The 18,706-nt window shown below is 44.1% G+C and overlaps 1 protein-coding gene across 6 annotated transcripts in view; it reads left to right on the plus strand.

The window, feature by feature from the left end:
* The first annotated feature begins 366 nt into the window (after positions 1–366).
* The window catches only part of LOC139559062 (sodium bicarbonate cotransporter 3-like), a 68,891-nt gene continuing 50,551 nt past the window's right edge, over positions 367–18,706 (plus strand). For 2 of the 6 annotated variants that reach the window (XM_071374719.1, XM_071374721.1), the window contains exon 1: positions 367–648. In XM_071374719.1, the coding sequence (XP_071230820.1) occupies positions 607–648 (42 nt within the window). In that variant the 5' untranslated portion in view covers positions 367–606. Of the gene's footprint in view, positions 649–18,179; positions 18,502–18,706 lie in introns of those variants that run through there. The other 4 variants (XM_071374722.1, XM_071374724.1, XM_071374723.1 and 1 more) reach the window with 3 other exon arrangements.

The raw sequence follows: 18,706 nt of genomic DNA on the forward strand, positions 1-18,706 counted from the left end.
AGCTTTGAAATAGGTTGATAAACCCTGTTTTAGAGTAGCCGACTTTCAAGGCAAGCCTACAGAAAACTCATGAAATCAAAATGTTCTCTACTTTAGGTTGACAATTAGCTAGTGATTGTCACTGACTGTCATGGACGATGAAGAGTGTAGCATGCTCTCTTTTGTGTTTTTGCTTTTCAAAGCACTGTTCTCTGCTCTGTGGTTTACTAAATATAGTCTACACATTTCAGTATTCGACAAATGTCTCGAATGTATGTTGATTTACTACGTCCCCTTTGACGTATCTATTTTGAATAGAATTTGCATCCCTGTTGTCTGCTCAGGACCTGTTCAAGACCATGTTGCTAGTCCCTTGCTTTGTCACAAAACTCGCTTGAGGAGAGGACAGGGATACGCGCCGTCCATCTGGCATTCCTTAGATTGAATTGGCTATGGACACCAATCATTTATCGGCTAGTGGTGCGAAAGGCTGTCAATCGTGTCGAAGGGCGTCTTCATAACGTACGCTGAGTGGCTACAGTTGCGAAACCTTACCAGACCGTCACATTTTCTTTTAGTATATTGAAGTGTCACCGGTCTATCACATTTGCTGAGGCGACAGGTGAAATGGAAGAAAACAGTGAACAGGAAAGACCCCTTTTGAGGACAGTAAGTCATCGATAACGTAATGTGATATATATATATATAGAGAGAGAGATGGAGAAAGATTATTTTGCCACAGTGGTCCGGTCTCTGTACTGGATTGAATAGCTTTTCTATTAAAACACATGGTGAGAAAATACGATTTAAAAATGTTTTGACAACCGCACTTATGCAAAGCAACAGTTATTTTATTTAGTTTTCTAATACTGTGTCAGATTTAGCTTCGGCTTTGGGGGATGCTAGCCAAGTTGCTAGCTAATGTCAACAAGACACTCGTGGCTTTCTGTTTCTGTCGCTATGACGCTTGTGAGGAGGATGAGCGAATCATGAACTCCTCATTGACTGTCCTAAGAAAATGTTGAAGTAAATAGCTAGCTAGCTAGTAAAGTTTACTTTTCTCTGACTGAGTTGCAAGTTAAATATGCTTTGATCAATTTAGTTTTGACTGTTAAAATTATACTGATATGACTTCCCAGGTGGACTAGTTAGCAGGTAATGTGCTGTGAGGCATGCGTGATAATAATGGCTTACTGTACTTCCTGTTTTGTTGGGTGGGTCTTTCATTTTGGTGAGAGAAAGATAAGTGTTGAAGAGGCAAAAGAGCAACATGGCCCAAAACCTATATACCCTACTTATTTCTTCTGTCCACAGTGGCAGTGCTCTCTAAAGTGAGATTAGAGTTGGTAGCCTGGTCCCAGATCGGTTTGTGCTCTTGCCTGCTGCATTGTTCTCCTTGTCAAGCATAAAATGTATGGGATGGCTATGAGTGACAAGGACTTGGCATCATAGCACAAATCAACTGGTACTCAGGCTAAGAATCGAGTGCATCTTTATATGTGGTTTCCCATCCTTTCTTACATTCATCAGTCCTTCCTTAGCTGTCACTTACTAGAAGGTAAGTATACTTGCCATTCCTCCTCATCCAATTGCAGTGTTATCATAATGATGTCTTAGGAAGTGTGTGTGTTGGGGAGGTGAGAGGGTGGAGTAAACTGACCCTTTGCTGCCCTGCGTGCATCTTTCCACTCAAGGCTGCCTCCAGTCAATCAGTGGCTTGACTGTGACACAGGAGACCTCAGACAAATGACTGCTTGAAAAGGACATGTTTAATGAAGCCCAGCTTCACTCTTTGTCAGAGCTGCTCCCCCCTCCATCTTGACTTGAAGGATACGTGATTGTTCTTATGTCAGCAGAGCATTAGATTTGCTCTGTTCACCTTTGGGACTGTTTAAATACAGTGTTACCAGGAATGTCATCATATAGGCCTAGCTGGTTTCCCATATTTAACCCTCAATCATACAATGGGTCGGTCTAATCCTGAATGCTGATTGGTTAAAAGCGCATTCCAGCCGGTGTCTATTCCACAAGTTACCACCGGCTAAATCTATGACGTTTCGTAAGTTATAAACTTGATCTCCACTATACAAAGCATGTAGACATTATCTCACATTTCTTTTAGACCAACATTTAGTTTTTAACAGCAGAGATTTGTATAAACTTGTATAAGCCAGTTGAAATCACGAATCAGCTGGCATAATTTGTATGGATATATACAAAGAAATGTCAATTGAAAAAAGGTACAACGAAACGAAGTGAAGCCAGTTTGCAGTCTTTCCAGCTTCAGTTTGAAGTGATTGTGTTGGCTGTGTTGTTGGCTAGCTCCTCTGAACAACAGTGTCCTGACGAGAAAGCACATTTTCTGTGCCAGGCGAAATTGCACCTCATTAGCTTATTGTTATGGATGTATCCAAATAAATGTCACTAGAAAACAGCTTAAAGAAATGCAAATGTGGCTACTGTTGTTATTCTGGCTGCACGTGACTGTAAGTTATCCGTAGTTGGCTAGCAAGCAAGGGATAAGAACGTTGCCAGCCAGTATGGCAATGAAATATTTAGGACAAACAACATTTATCCCTTGCTTGTACAGAACAAAAAGACGGAACGACTGGGTCGAGTCTCTGGCAACCGAACTAATAGAACGAAAGACCAGCCGGCAACCGATCCAATGGAACAAACAACCAGCCGGCTTGGGTAGCAACCCTAGATTTGTGTCGGGACTATATCTTGTGGAAGGATGAAATAGTATGAATAAATTAAATCAAAATAACGTTTTTAATGAAAATATATCAATCGTTATTTGAATTTGTTGGTAACCCTTTGTATAAAAGTGATAATGCCTTATCACTTAAGTGTAACCCTCCTGACCTCTCCTACTGCGCATGATTCCTCCTGAATCTGTTTATGGCATTTGTGGAGAGCCCCTGAAACTCCTGACAAACAATCATTGTAAACCTCAATGTATTAGATTATGAAATCAACTAACATTTTATTTGTCACATCATTTGTAAACAACCAGTGTAAACTAAAAGTGAAATGCTTACGGGCCTTTCCCAACAATGCAGAGAGAAAAATAGGGAAATTATAGAAAAAATGAAACCAACAGGAATAGATAAACAAATGAGGTGGAAGGGGTGGTGAAAGCTGTGGCCTGATTGAAGCCAATGCCCATCCAAATGGACAGCGCTGTCATGGCCACAGACCTTGCCTGTGCTCGGCAAGTCCAAATGAAACTACTTAGGTTTTAGACATCAATCACCCGACACTGAGTGAAACCAAAATAGCTTTCATTCATACACAGGCTCAGAGTACATTACTTGGTGGGCTTACTTTCCCCAACAAATGATAGCTTGTGTGTGTACACCAATCCCCTCTAAGTCAATTAGTGGACATGCTCCTACAGGATTTTTATGCACTTGGTGGGAAAGCTTTAGAACCACTTTTCAAGAGATGAAATTCAATCAGGCCATAGCTTTCACAACTCCTTCATCCTCAATTTAAGAATATCCCCCATAGTTTGAGATGATATGGGAATAATTTTCTCAAATATAATTTTGGGCATTTAGACCTATAGGTCCTATGACTGACCAGCGAACTCTTCCCATATCCAAGATGGCGTAGCAGTCGGACGTGTGTTTTGTCTTGTCCCGTGTAAATAATCGTTTTCCTCGTTTTTTCCGTTTATATTTTAATCTCACTTTCCATCTACGGACTGAATATACTCTCCTGCAACCCCCAACACCCAATGTGGTACGGATCTGCTATTTTTATACTTTAGAACCGGAACCCCCATCAGAAGCTAGCCAGCTAACTAACTACTAGCTAGTTATCAGTTAGTCACTGCTAGTGGTCTTTACCGTTAACTCGGACACCAGCCAGCCTCAGCTTGGTCAATACATGCCAGTCTGCACAGCGCGATATCAACCCAGAGAATATCGGACTGCTTTTTCTCTACCAAATCTCCAGATTACTACCGCAAGCTCTGGACCTTTACACCGGATCAGATAGCTAGCTGCAATCTGAGTGGCTACTCCTGGCTAACGTCTCTGTCCCGAAGCAAGCAACAGTTAGCCTTGAGCTAGCCTCGAGCTAGGCCAATCTCCCGGCTAGCCGAAGAGGTCCTCCGGCTAATTCTTGTGCTACAATACATATTTTGCCAATTGGCCTGGACCTTTTTTGCCGACACAGAGCCCTGCCAATCCATCACAACTGGTCTAAATCAGCTACAAGCTAATTTAGCAATTTTTTGCCGCTGCTAGCAGCTTTTACCTTCTGCACAGACACCAGCCCTGTTATTAGCCTGGATATTACTCACCAATTTACCAGCATCGGACTGTCTCTCGACAACAACGCCGGATTCCTGCCGTAATCCCTGAGCCACTACTTCTGATCCTCACAGCTAGCTTGCAGCTAGCGCAGCTAGCGCCACTGCCACGAAGCTAGCACCAGTTAGCAAACACAATTCTACAATTCACAACCTCTCTTTCGCCATCGCCATCCGGCTTGGATTCTCTGTCGACACGACCACGTCTGGTCTGCAGACGAATACCCCACCCGCTGTGCCCTCAACCGGCCTCCATCTGAGCAGACCCCCTCCGTCTGAGCAGACCACCCCCCGGGCTACTAACTTTAAACGCCGCGTGCTAGCTTAGTGGAGGCCTCCCTGCTCCATCTACGGCTGCCCCCTGGACACTATGATCACTTGGCTACATAGCTGATGCCTGCTTGACTGTCCATTAATTCACGGTACTCCATTCTGTTTATTTGTGTTTTATCTGTCGGCTCTGTGCTTTAACTCAGGATCTGTGTGTAGTTAATCCGACCCTCTCTGCCTAGTCGTCGCCATTTTTACCTGTTGTTGCTGTGTTAGACTAGCACCCTGTTATTGCTGCTGTTATCTTACCTGTTGTTTTAGCTAGCTCTCCCAATCAAGACCTGCAATCACTTTATGCCTTATTGTATGTCTCTCTCAAATATCAATATGCCTTGCATACTGTTGTTCAGGCTAGTTATCATTATCATTGTTTTGGTTTGCAATGGACCCCGTAGTTCCACTCTCCGTACCTCTGATACCTCCTTTGTCCCACCCCCCACACATGCGGTGACCTCACCCATTGAGACCAGCATGTCCAGAGATACAACCTCTCTTATCATCACCCAGTGCCTGGGCTTGCCTCCGCTGTACCCGTGCCCCACCATACCCCTGTCTGCACATTATGCCCAGAATCTATTCTACCACGCCCATAAATCTGCTCCTTTTATTCTTTGTCCCCAACGCTCTAGGCGACCAGTTTTGATAGCCTTTAGCCGCACCCTCATCCTACTACTCCTCTGTTCCTCGGGTGATGTGGAGGTAAACCCAGGCCCTGCATGTCCCCAGTCACCCTCATTTGTTGACTTCTGTGATCGAAAATGCCTTGGCCTCATGCATGTCAACATCAGAAGCCTCCTCCCTAAGTTTGCCTTACTCAACGCTTTAGCACACTCTGCCAACCCTGATGTCCTTGCCGTGTCCGAATCCTGGCTTAGGAAGGCCACCAATAATTCTGGGATTTCCATACCCAACTATAACACTTTCCGTCAAGATAGAACTGCCAAAGGGGGAGGAGTTGCAATCTACTGCAGAGATAGCCTGCAAAGTTCTGTCATACTTTCCAGGTCTATGCCCAAACAGTTCGAACTTCTAATTTTAAAAATTAATCTCTCCAGAAATAAGTCTCTCACTGTTGCCGCCTGCTACCGACCCCCCTCAGCTCCCAGCTGTGCCCTGGACACCATCTGTGAATTGATCGCTCCCCATCTAGCTTCAGAGTTTGTTCTGTTAGGTGACCTAAACTGGGATATGCTTAACACCCCGGCAGTCCTACAATCCAAGCTTGATGCCCTCAATCTCACACAAATCATCAAGGAACCCACCAGGTACAACCCTAAATCCGTAAACATGGGCACCCTAATAGACATTATCCTGACCAACCTGCCCTCCAAATACACCTCTGCTGTCTTCAATCAAGATCTCAGCGATCACTGCCTCATTGCCTGTATCCGCCACGGGTCCGCGGTCAAACGACCACCCCTCATCACTGTCAAACGCTCCCTAAAACACTTCTGCGAGCAGGCCTTTCTAATCGACCTGGCCCGGGTACCCTGGAAGGATATTGACCTCATCCCGTCAGTTGAGGATGCCTGGTCATTCTTTAAAAGTTACTTCCTCACCATATTAGACAAGCATGCTCCGTTCAAAAAATGCAGAACCAAGAACAGATATAGCCCTTGGTTCACTCCAGACCTGACTGCCCTCGACCAGCACAAAAACATCCTGTGGCGAACTGCAATAGCATCGAAGAGCCCCCGCGATATGCAACTGTTCAGGGAAGTCAGGAACCAATACACGCAGTCAGTCAGGAAAGCAAAGGCCAGCTTTTTCAAGCAGAAATTTGCATCCTGTAGCTCTAACTCCAAAAAGTTCTGGGATACTGTAAAGTCCATGGAAAACAAGAGCACCTCCTCCCAGCTGCCCACTGCACTGAGGCTAGGTAACACGGTCACCACTGATAAGTCCGTGATAATCGAAAACTTCAACAAACATTTCTCAATGGCTGGCCATGCCTTCCTCCTGGCGACTCCAACCTTGGCCAACAGCCCCGCCCCCCCCGCTGCTACTCGCCCAAGCCTCCCCAGCTTCTCCTTTACCCATATCCAGATAGCAGATGTTCTGAAAGAGCTGGAAAACCTGGACGCATACAAATCAGCTGGGCTTGACAATCTGGACCCCCTATTTCTGAAACTGTCCGCCACCATTGTCGCACCCCCTATTACCAGCCTGTTCAACCTCTCCTTCGTATCATCTGAGATCCCCAAGGATTGGAAAGCTGCCGCGGTCATCCCCCTCTTCAAAGGGGGAGACACCCTGGACCCAAACTGTTACAGACCTATATCCATCCTGCCCTGCCTATCTAAGGTCTTCGAAAGCCAAGTCAACAAACAGATCACTGACCATCTCGAATCCCACCGTACCTTCTCCGCTGTGCAATCCGGTTTCCGAGCCGGTCACGGGTGCACCTCAGCCACGCTCAAGGTACTAAACGATATCATAACCGCCATCGATAAAAGACATTACTGTGCAGCCGTCTTCATCGACCTGGCCAAGGCTTTCGACTCTGTCAATCACCATATTCTTATCGGCAGACTCAGTAGCCTCGGTTTTTCTAATGACTGCCTTGCCTGGTTCACCAACTACTTTGCAGACAGAGTTCAGTGTGTCAAATCGGAGGGCATGTTGTCCGGTCCTCTGGCAGTCTCTATGGGGGTACCACAGGGTTCAATTCTCGGGCCGACTCTTTTCTCTGTATACATCAATGATGTTGCTCTTGCTGCTCCACCTCTACGCAGACGACACCATTCTACAGTGGGGAGAACAAGTATTTGATACACTGCCGATTTTGCAGGTTTTCCTACTTACAAAGCATGTAGAGGTCTGTAATTTTTATCATAGGTACACTTCAACTATGAGAGACGGAATCTAAAACAAAAATCCAGAAAATCACATTGTATGATTTTTAAGTAATTAATTTGCATTTTATTGCATGACATAAGTATTTGATACATCAGAAAAGCAGAACTTAATATTTGGTACAGAAACCTTTGTTTGCAATTACAGAGATCATACGTTTCCTGTAGTTCTTGACTAGGTTTGCACACACTGCAGCAGGGATTTTGGCCCACTCCTCCCTACAGATCTTCTCCAGATCCTTCAGGTTTCGGGGCTGTCGCTGGGCAATACGGACTTTCAGCTCCCTCCAAAGATTTTCTATTGGGTTCAGGTCTGGAGACTGGCTAGGCCACTCCAGGACCTTGAGATGCTTCTTACGGAGCCACTCCTTAGTTGCCATGGCTGTGTGCTTCGTGTCGTTGTCATGCTGGAAGACCCAGCCACGACCCATCTTCAATGCTCTTACTGAGGGAAGGAGGTTGTTGGCCAAGATCTCGCGATACATGGCCCCATCCATCCTCCCCTCAATACGGTGCAGTCGTCCTGTCCCCTTTGCAGAAAAGCATCCCCAAAGAATGATGTTTCCACCTCCATGCTTCACGGTTGGGATGGTGTTCTTGGGGTTGTACTCATACTTCTTCTTCCTCCAAACACGGCGAGTGGAGTTAGACCAAAAAGCTCTATTTTTGTCTCATCAGACCACATGACCTTCTCCCATTCCTCCTCTGGATCATCCAGATGGTCATTGGCAAACTTCAGACAGGCCTGGACATGCACTGGCTTAAGCAGGGGGACCTTGCGTGCGCTGCAGGATTTTAATTTATGACGGCGTAGTGTTACTAATGGTTTTCTTTGAGACTGTGGTCCCAGCTCTCTTCAGGTCATTGACCAGGTCCTGCCGTGTAGTTCTGGGCTGATCCCTCACCTTCCTCATGATCATTGATGCCCCACGAGGTGAAATCTTGCATGGAGCCCCAGACCGAGGGTGATTGACCGTCATCTTGAACTTCTTCCATTTTCTAATAATTGCGCCAACAGTTGTTTCCTTCTCACCAAGCTGCTTGCCTATTGTCCTGTAGCCCATCCCAGCCTTGTGCAGGTCTACAATTTTATCCCTGATGTCCTTACACAGCTCTCTGGTCTTGGCCATTGTGGAGAGGTTGGAATCTGTTTGATTGAGTGTGTGGACAGGTGTCTTTTATACAGGTAACGAGTTCAAACAGGTGCAGTTAATACAGGTAATGAGTGGAGAACAGGAGGGCTTCTTAAAGACAAACTAACAGGTCTGTGAGAGCCGGAATTCTTACTGGTTGGTAGGTGATCAAATACTTATGTCATGCAATAAAATGCAAATTAATTATTTAAAAATCATACAATGTGATTTTCTGGATTTTTGTTTTAGATTCCGTCTCTCACAGTTGAAGTGTACCTATGATAAAAATTACCGACCTCTACATGCTTTGTAAGTAGGAAAACCTGCAAAATCGGCAGTGTATCAAATACTTGTTCTCCCCACTGTATATACTTCCGGCCCTTCCTTGGACACTGTGCTATCTAACCTCCAAACGAGCTTCAATGCCATACAACACTCCTTCCGTGGCCTCCAACTGCTCTTAAACGCTAGTAAAACCAAATGCATGCTTTTCAACCGTTCGCTGCCTGCACCCGCACGCCCGACTAGCATCACCACCCTGGACGGTTCCGACCTAGAATATGTGGACATCTATAAGTACCTAGGTGTCTGGCTAGACTGCAAACTCTCCTTCCAGACTCATATCAAACATCTCCAATCCAAAATCAAATCAAGAATCGGCTTTCAATTCCGCAACAAAGCCTCCTTCACTCACGCCGCCAAACTTACCCTAGTAAAACTGACTATCCTACCGATCCTCGACTTCGGCGATGTCATCTACAAAATAGCTTCCAATACTCTACTCAGCAAACTGGATGCAGTTTATCACAGTGCCATTCGTTTTGTTACTAAAGCACCTTATACGACCCACCACTGCGACCTGTATGCCCTAGTCGGCTGGCCCTCGCTACATGTTCGTCGTCAGACCCACTGGCTCCAGGTCATCTACAAGGCTATGCTAGGTAAAGTGCCGCCTTATCTCAGTTCACTGGTCACGATGGCTACACCCACCCGCAGCACGCGCTCCAGCAGGTGTATCTCACTGATCATCCCTAAAGCCAAAACCTCATTTGGACGCCTTTCCTTCCAGTTCTCTGCTGCCTGCGACTGGAACGAATTGCAAAAATCTCTGAAGTTGGAGACTTTTATCTCCCTCAACAACTTTAAAAATCTGCTATCCGAGCAGCTAACCGATCGCTGCAGCTGTACATAGTCCATCTGTAAACTACCCACCCAATTTACCTACCTCACCCCCCATACTGCTTTTATTTATTTACTTTTCTGCTCTTTTGCACACCAGTATCTCTTCTTGCACATGATCATCTGATGATTTATCACTCCAGTGTTAATCTGCTAAATTGTAATTATTCGATTTATTGCCTACCTCATGCCTTTTGCACACATTGTATATAGATTCTCTTTTTTTTCTACCATGTTATTGACTTGTTTATTGTTTACTCCATGTGTAACTCTGTGTTGTCTGTTCACACTGCTATGCTTTATCTTGGCCAGGTCGCAGTTGCAAATGAGAACTTGTTCTCAACTAGCCTACCTGGTTAAATAAAGGTGAAAAAAAAAAAATATATATATATATATAAAAAACAAAAAAATAAAAAAATAAACAAAAAAATATCCATTTCCCCTCAATTACTACATGCATGGTGACCGCATCCCCTTGCCTTCCCGATATACAGTGCATTTGGAAAGTATTCAGGTCCCTTGACTTTATCCACATTTTGTTATGTTACAGCCTTATTCTAAAATGATACAATTATTTGTTCATTAATCTACACACAATACCCCATAATAAAAAAGCAAAAAACAGGTTTTTAGAAATATTTTCAAATGTATACAAAATTAAAAATAGAAATACCTTATTTACATACGTATTCAGACCCTTTGCTATGAGACTCGAAATTGAGCTCAGGTGCATTCTGTTTCCATTGATCATCCTTGAAATGTTTCTATAACTTGTTTGGAGTCCACCTGTGGTATATTCAATTGATATGACATGGAAAGGCACACATCTGTCTATATAAGGTCCCACAGTTGACAGTGCATGTCAGAGCAAAAACCAAGCCATGAGGTCGAAGGAATTGTCTGTGGAGCTCCGAGACAGGATTGTGTCAAGGCACAGATCTGGGGAAGGGTACCAAAACATTTTTGCAGCATTGAAGGTCCCCAAGAACACAGTGGCCTCAATCGTTCTTAAATTGAAGTAGTTTGGAATCACCAGGACTCTTCCTAGAGCTGGCCGCCCAGCCAAACTGAGCAATCGGGGAAGAAGGGCATTGGTCAGGGAGGTGACCAAGAACCCGATGGTCACTCTGACAGAGCTCCAGAGTTCCTCTGTGGAGATGGGAGAACCTTCCAGAAGTACAACCATCTCTGCAGCACTCCACCAATCAGGCCTTTATGGTAGAGTGGCCAGACGGAAGCCACTCCTCAGTAAAAGGCACATGACAGCCCGCTTGGAGTTTGCCAAAAGGCACCTGAAGGACTCAGACCATGAGAAACAAGATTCTCTGGTCTGAGGAAACCAAGATTGAACTCTTTGGCCTGAATGCCAAGCGTCACGTCTGGAGGAAACCTGGTACCATCCCTACGGTGAAGCATGGTGGTGACAGCATCATGCTGTGGGGATGTTTTTCAACAGCAGGGACTGGGAGACTAGTTAGGATCGATGGAAAGATGAAGAGAGCAAAGTACAGAGAGATCCTTGATGAAAACCTGCTTAGGACCTCAGACTAGGGCGAAGGTTCACCTTCCAACGGGACAACGACCCTAAGAACACAGCCAAGACAAAGCATGAGTGTATACGGGACAATCTCTGAATGTCCTTGAGTTGCCCAGCCAGAGACCGGACTTGAACCGGATCGAACATCTCTGGAAAGACCTGAAAATAGCTGTGCAGCGACGCTCCCCATCCAACCTGACAGAACTTGAGAGGATCTGCAGAGAAGAATGGGAGAAATCCTCAAATACAGGTGTGCCAAGCTTGAAGCGTCATAACCAAGAAGACTCGAGGCTGTAATCGCTGCCAAAGGTGCTTCAACAAAGTACTGAGTGATGGGTCTGAATATTTACAGTACCAGTATAAAGTTTAGACACACCTACTCATTGAAGGTTTTTTCTTCATCTTTTACTATTTTCTACATAAGACATCAAAACTATGAAAATTACACAAATATATTTTATATTTGAGATTCTTCAAAGTAGCTTTGATGACAGCTTTGCACTCTTGCACACTCTCTCAACCAGCTTCATAAGTTAGTCACCTGGAATGCATTTCAATAACAGGTGTGCCTTGTTAAAAGTTCATTTGTGGAATTTGTTTCCTTCTTAATGCGTTTGAGCCAATCAGTTGTGTTGTGACAAGGTAGGGGTGGTATACAGAAGATAGCCCTATTTGGTAAAAGACCAAGTCCATATTATGGCAAGAACAGCTCAACTAAGCAAAGTGAAACGACAGTACATCATTACTTTAAGACATGAAGGTCTGTCAATCCGGAAAATTTCAAGAACTTTGAAAGTTTCTATAAGTGCAGTCACAAAAACCATCAAACACTATGATGAAACTGGCTCTCATTAGGACTGCTGCAGAGGATAAGTTAGAGTTAACTGCACCTCAGATTGCAGCCCAAATAAATGCTTCACAGAGTTCAAGTAACAGACACATCTCAACATCAACTGTTCAGAGGAGACTGCGTGAATCAGGCCTTCATTGTCGAATTTCTGCAAAGAAACCACTACTAAAGGACACCAATAAAAAGAAGAGACTTGCTTGGGCCAAGAAACACGAGCAATGAACATTAGACCGATGGAAATCTGTCCTTTGGTCTGATGAGTCCAAATTTGCGATTTTTGGTTCCAACCGCCGTGTCTTTGTGAGATGCAGAGTAGGTGAACGGAGGATCTCCGCATGTGTGGTTCCCACCGTGAACCACGGAGGAGGGTGTGTGATGGTGTGGGGGTGCTTTGCTGGTGACAGTGTCTGTGATTTATTTAGAATTCAAGGCACACTTAACCAGCGTGGCTACCACAGCATTCTGCAGTGATTTGCCATCCCATCTGGTGTGTGCTCAGTGGGACTGTCATTTGTTTTTCAACAGGACATTGACCCAAAACACACCTCCAGGCTGTGTAAGGGCTATTTAACCAGGGAGTGATGGAGTGCTGCATCAGATAACCTGGCCTCCACAATCACCCGACCTCAACCCAATTGAGATGGTTTGGGATGAGTTGGACTGCAGAGTGAAGGAAAAGCAGCCAACAAGTGCTCAGCATGTGTGGGAACTCCTTCAAGACTATTGGAAAAACATTCCTCTTGAAGCTGGTTGAGAGAATGCCAAGAGTGTGCAAATCTGTCATCAAGGCAAAGGGTGGCTACTTTGAAGAATCTAAAATATATGTTGATTTGTTTAACACTTTTTTGGTTACGACATGTTTCCAAATGTGTTATTTCATAGTTTTTATGTCTTCACTATTATTCTACAATGTAGAAGATAGTAAAAATAAAGAAAAACCTTGAATGAGGCGGTGTGTCCAAACTTTTGACTAGTACTGTATGTAAATGTGATATTTCAGTTTTTTATTTTCAGTAAATTAGCAACAATTTCTAGAAACCAGTTTTTGCTTTGCCATGATGGGGTATTGTGTGTAGATGAGGGAAAAAAACGATTTAATCAATTTTAGAATAAGGCTGTAACAAAATGTGGAAGAAGTCAAGGGGTACGAATACTTTCCGAAGGCACCGTAGGTCATTTATTTTCCTTTCACACACGTTTCCCTTGACCACACATAAGGTTCTGAGCTTTTACCACCACCTGCGTTTGACCTTGGCTCTACCTCTGTTGTCATGGAATTGTATCTCAGGTGCCAGGAGAATCGTGCCAAAAGGCTTTGTGTCCTGCTGTCTTCCCCCACTAAGATCTGAAATAGGTTCTTAGTTCAGCAGGTTCAGGCTCTCTGCTCTATTCCATTTAAAGCTCTGTAGAGGCGTTATCAAAGAAGCTGACGTCTTTCTTAATTGCTGGACTCCAGTATCCAACCAAGCCTCCATCTTCACCCTACATTTTGTACCGCATGAACCTACACAAGACACAATGGGGCTTCTGTTTATACAGTACTGTATGTATAATGCTAGGCATAGTCTGGGGTAGGGTTGAAGTAAAGCACAGTCTGTAGTGGGCTAAGACTGTAAGCTTTTAAGTGCAGTTTTTCTTGGAAGGCTCACGGCCAAGAATGTGAAAATAATACCTTTTTTGTACGCTTTTGTTTGTTTATGCTTGGTTACTTACTTTAAAATGAAATGTCATTATTTGCCGACAGAATTCTCCCCCCTCCCTAATTAAATTCCAGTCATGAGAATTTGATTGAGTTTTTACTGCACTGAACTTATTGCTTCGTCTAAGCATGATTTGTAGGAGTGGGGTCGTGAAGTAGGTACAATGGGGTATAAGCCTAAAGGAGAAACAGACCAAAATGATGGCTGGTGATTCTGGTCTCTACTCCCTACCACTGAGGTGTATTGTTCAATCTGATTTCATTGGGCTTCACCTATATCTGCGTGTGTCAGGATAAGCAGGACAGGTTATCAAATGAAAGGAAACCTCGAGAGCCCATGAAGCCCAGTAGTTAGTAAGCTTTTCCGGTTTGTGGAGACTTGATTCTGCAGTCATATGAATTTACAGGAGGTAGCTTAGTCTGAGGAGTCTGTATACTAGCTTCTCCATGTCTGAACATTCATACTGGAGTCTGGACAATAGCCTGTCTGTCTACGAGACTCAATTAGACTGAAACATTTCCTGCTCTGGATCTTTCCCAAGGTCAGGTGCTGAGAGGAGCCTGAGGACGGTGGTTTAGCCGTGAGCTGGAGTGCAGAAAGTCCCCCATCCCCACTCCAACCCCCCAAAGCAGTCAACCCATTGGTTCCAGTCCGACACCTTCAGTATACAAAAGTATGGCCCTATAAATGTGCGATACGGATAACATGGACGGGATCACAGAATCCGACATTGAAACGGAATTGTACAATATTCAAAAATGCATTTAATTTAGGGAATCAACTAAAATGTATTGAAAATGAATTAAGTTAATCATAAGACATGGACAAAATGCATCATTGATTCGTATTTCCTGCAACTTTCTAAAGAGACAATGAGAATTCCCCGTCTGTGTATGTGCGTTTACCACTTTGTGTAGCCGTTAGCGATGATGCTAATGAAAAGTCTTCTGGTAGATGGAAAGGCATTCAATTAAATGTTCACTACAACGTAGCCTATGCTTACCAGGCATAATGATACAATGATTATTTGCATCTATCCAGTGGGTATTTGTTTTGCAAACTCTACCATCACGTGTGCAATACAAAAACACAGCTTCACAACAGCCTCTTGCTGGTGCTCACTGGAATTAAAGGGTTACTACACCCCAAAATCTAAATTTCACAAATTTTTCCCAGACCTCAAAAGTGGACTCCTGATGTAGTTTAAACATTGTTGTGGACTTAGAAAATCGAATTTAGTTGTTTTTCTACATAAAAAAACAGGGGGAAACGGAAACCTGGAATAACTGAAAAAAATGAATTTTAGGGGAAATTACGGAATCAGGCAAAACATTTTTACTGATTTTATAGGGCCCTACAAAAGGCAGTGTTTTTATGATTTGATTGTTGGACCTCATGTTTCGTAAGTTCAAAATGTCATGTCTGTGCAAATGATGTTTTTCGGGCTATGATAAAGTAACATAGTTGTACTAACATAGACCTAGTTCAGGCATTTGTCATATCCTCCAGAACTGGAGGGGTGTATTTCAGTTAGGGCTGGCACAATTAGTATAATCGTGGAACTGCCAATTATGGTTGAAAAAAAATTACTTTAACCGTTTAATTTTTGTTTTTGTGGGGGACATCTGACTAAAGACGGGACAAAAAAAAATCACACAAATATAAGATAGACAGTCTGGGAGAATCAAAAATTCCAATAATGTTGCATTCAGGAGTATTTTTGGTTAAGGCATGGTGCCCCCATTGATTTTGTTATAATGTTTGAGTCACTCAGATAGCATAAACCTTAGCAAAATGTGTAGAATTCAGGGCCTAACATTTACTTTTTGGTCCACCAGCCACTGTGGCAGGTAGATCTAAAAATCTACCAGCCACTCAGATTTTTTACCAGCCAAAATATGTTTTTTACAGCTAAAATTACACCAACAAAATACCGCAAATGGATGAACATGCTTTGTAATGTTTCTAAAACAATACATGTGTTACTAGTTAGAAGTAATGTGGTATATCGTTTAATTTCATTTTTTTGTGACCTGAGTCTTTTAACCAAAATATCCCAGATGAGACAAACAATTTCACCTTCCCTTTTAAGGTTACCTTGGTAACGCGACATTAGTCATGTTTGCGACTGTGCGATTGAGAGTTTGAGTAGTTGCCCAATTGTCTTCTCTTGTCTAACAGTTGAAACTCAAACATTGAAAAACAACCTAGCTTGTGAACAAAACAACAAGAAGAAACACAAGGACAAAGTCTCACGTCAGTAGACTTCCTTTCAAGTAAATTAGACCAACTTGTCTACCTGTGCAGAGCGCTTCTCAAAATGAATCTTTCACTCAGCTCTTCACCTGCGCACAGCCCCCAGCCAGGCAGTGTTGCAGCGCGAGGCGGGATTGGCTATAGTAGGATTCGTAGTTCTTTGACTTTGTGCGTTTAAATTTACCAGCTTTGAAACAAAACGGAAGAAATAATTTGAGATCAGATACAGCAGCATTTATTTTGCTATACATGTGATCATACTTGACTATTTTCATTCACTAATGCTCGCACTGTGGAGCCCTGACCACCCGCCATCGTGGTTGGTGAAATATACATTTTACACCGCCAATACAAAATCGACCCGCCTAATTTTAAGCCGTGGTAGAATTGCAGGAAATGTGCTTCAAAGTGGTAAAATGTTCTCAGTCACATGGCAAAATATGTAAAATTGCAGGAAATGTGCTTTAAAACAGCTACATTTTGTTACTGCTGCCAACAGGCGGGTTTAAAGAATGTTGGTCAGCAACCTCACCATTGGCCATGCCCATGGTCACCACTTTAGCCCCATTTTTATCCAGAAAAAAACCAGGAGTAAAATGATGCCCCAGGGGGAGCACAGCACACCTCCAGCCAGGGTGCCCAGCCTTCTCACGGATGATCTGGGGTAATCTAATTGATCATGGCTACTGGTCAATCCCACCTGTTGGCTTCATGTCTCAGCTCTCCAGCCCTCTACTATACTAATCCAATCTGGTTAATAATCCTCTCAGATTAAAAGACTTGAGTGAGTCTTTGCTTTCGGCCATGTGATCAGTCTCTCTCCGTGCAGTGGTGGATAAATGGTCTCCAGAGCTGGTGGTGAGTCCATGGTGCTTACAAAGAAGAATAGACTGCCTGTTGCAGGCTGAGTCCCAAATGGCACCCTATTCTCTATATACTGCACTACTTTTGACCAGAGCCTATACTTAATTGGGACTCATCTTGGTCAAAATGAGACGCTGTCTTGCTGACAGTACACATAGTACAAGAACATCATTGGAGAGCCTGACCTTCAAATCCGGTTTAGAATAAATAAACTGAAAGGTCGCTGGTTCGAATCCCAGAGCCAACTAGGTGAAAAATCTGCCGATGTGTCCTTGATCAAGGCACTTAACCCTAATTGCTCCTGTAAGTCACTCTGGATAAGAATGTCTTCTAGAATCTAAAAATGTACTGTGTGTCAGCTGGCGTGCCAATGCTTTGCCTCCATGTGAGATTCAGAGTTGGCCATTAGGTGTCACCCTGCCCCCCGGCTTCATCAGAACTGTATTGTACGTGAGGCAATGATCAGATGTATGTCTTCTGTCCTGTCTTTAGCCATTCATTACTTGTTGTAGGCTAGCTTTCTGTGATTGCGACTAAAAGTTGAACATTTTCTTTTCTTTAGGCGGTGTAGGCATAGGCATCCCAAATGGCACCCTATTCCCTATGAAGTGCACTACTTTTGACCAGGACCCATAGTGCAGGGCACTACTTCTGTAGGGCTCTGGTCAAAAGTAGTTCCATTTGGGACAGAGACCTTGATTTACCATCTTCTGTCTATTACCATTGTATAAGTATGATGTTACACTGTTATTTCCCTATGTTTGACGACCTCATGTGGTCATGAGTCTCTATGGGATTAGAAGGTGCTGAAAGACAGGTACATGACCTTGAGACTGTGATAAAGATCACTAATGTATCAGAATCAAAGGAGGCAAAGACATTTAATGAGTACATCTCTGTCTGTCCTTTTCAATTCTATACGCCCTCTCGGTAATGTTTGTGTGTGTGTGTGGGCGGGCGGGTGTGTGCCCTGAATGCCATTGTGGGTGATTGAGTGTGTATGTGTGTGGGGGGGTATGTGTGTGTGTGTCCTCTGTGTCTGTGTATGTCCTCTCTGTTTGCGTGCACGTCTGGGTGCGCTCTTTGCTGGGCAAATGAAATATTCATGGTGGCGGGGGATTGGCTGCTGAGAAAGGAGCGGGCTGTCAGAGAGGAGCAGGTCTGTTTTAAGACAGGCAGCACTCTGCTTTCTCCCTCCGTATAAACACAGACGAGCAGGCAACAGCAGCCCAGTATTCCAGTGTCTTAGTCAGAGCTCAGAAACACACACACGCTCACAGAAACACGCACGCACGCACGCACGCACACACACACACACACACACACACACACACACACACACACACACACACACACACACACACACACACACACACACACACACACAGGGGAGATAACAGAGAGACAAAGCCAGCTAACGCCACAGCTGCCTCGGCTGCCGTTGATGTTTTAGCCCCGATGGAGGGGAACCATGAAGGGGAGCATGTGCTGACGGTAGGTCTGCTCTGTCTGTTTGTTTTGTGTGCATGTTCGTGTGTGTGTACGTGTGCGTGTCTTCTCCATCTCTGACATTGTCTTGCTGTACCATAGAATAGTGGTCGTGGTTACCGAATAGAATATTGGATGTAGCTCAGAGGGGGGTGGGGGGGGGGGTGATAGGGGGAGAGTCCCTGCCTGCCTCACCAACAAATGCCTCTTA

This window comes from Salvelinus alpinus, chromosome 29 (assembly GCF_045679555.1).
Source record: "Salvelinus alpinus chromosome 29, SLU_Salpinus.1, whole genome shotgun sequence".
Taxonomy (NCBI): Eukaryota; Metazoa; Chordata; class Actinopteri; order Salmoniformes; family Salmonidae; genus Salvelinus; species Salvelinus alpinus.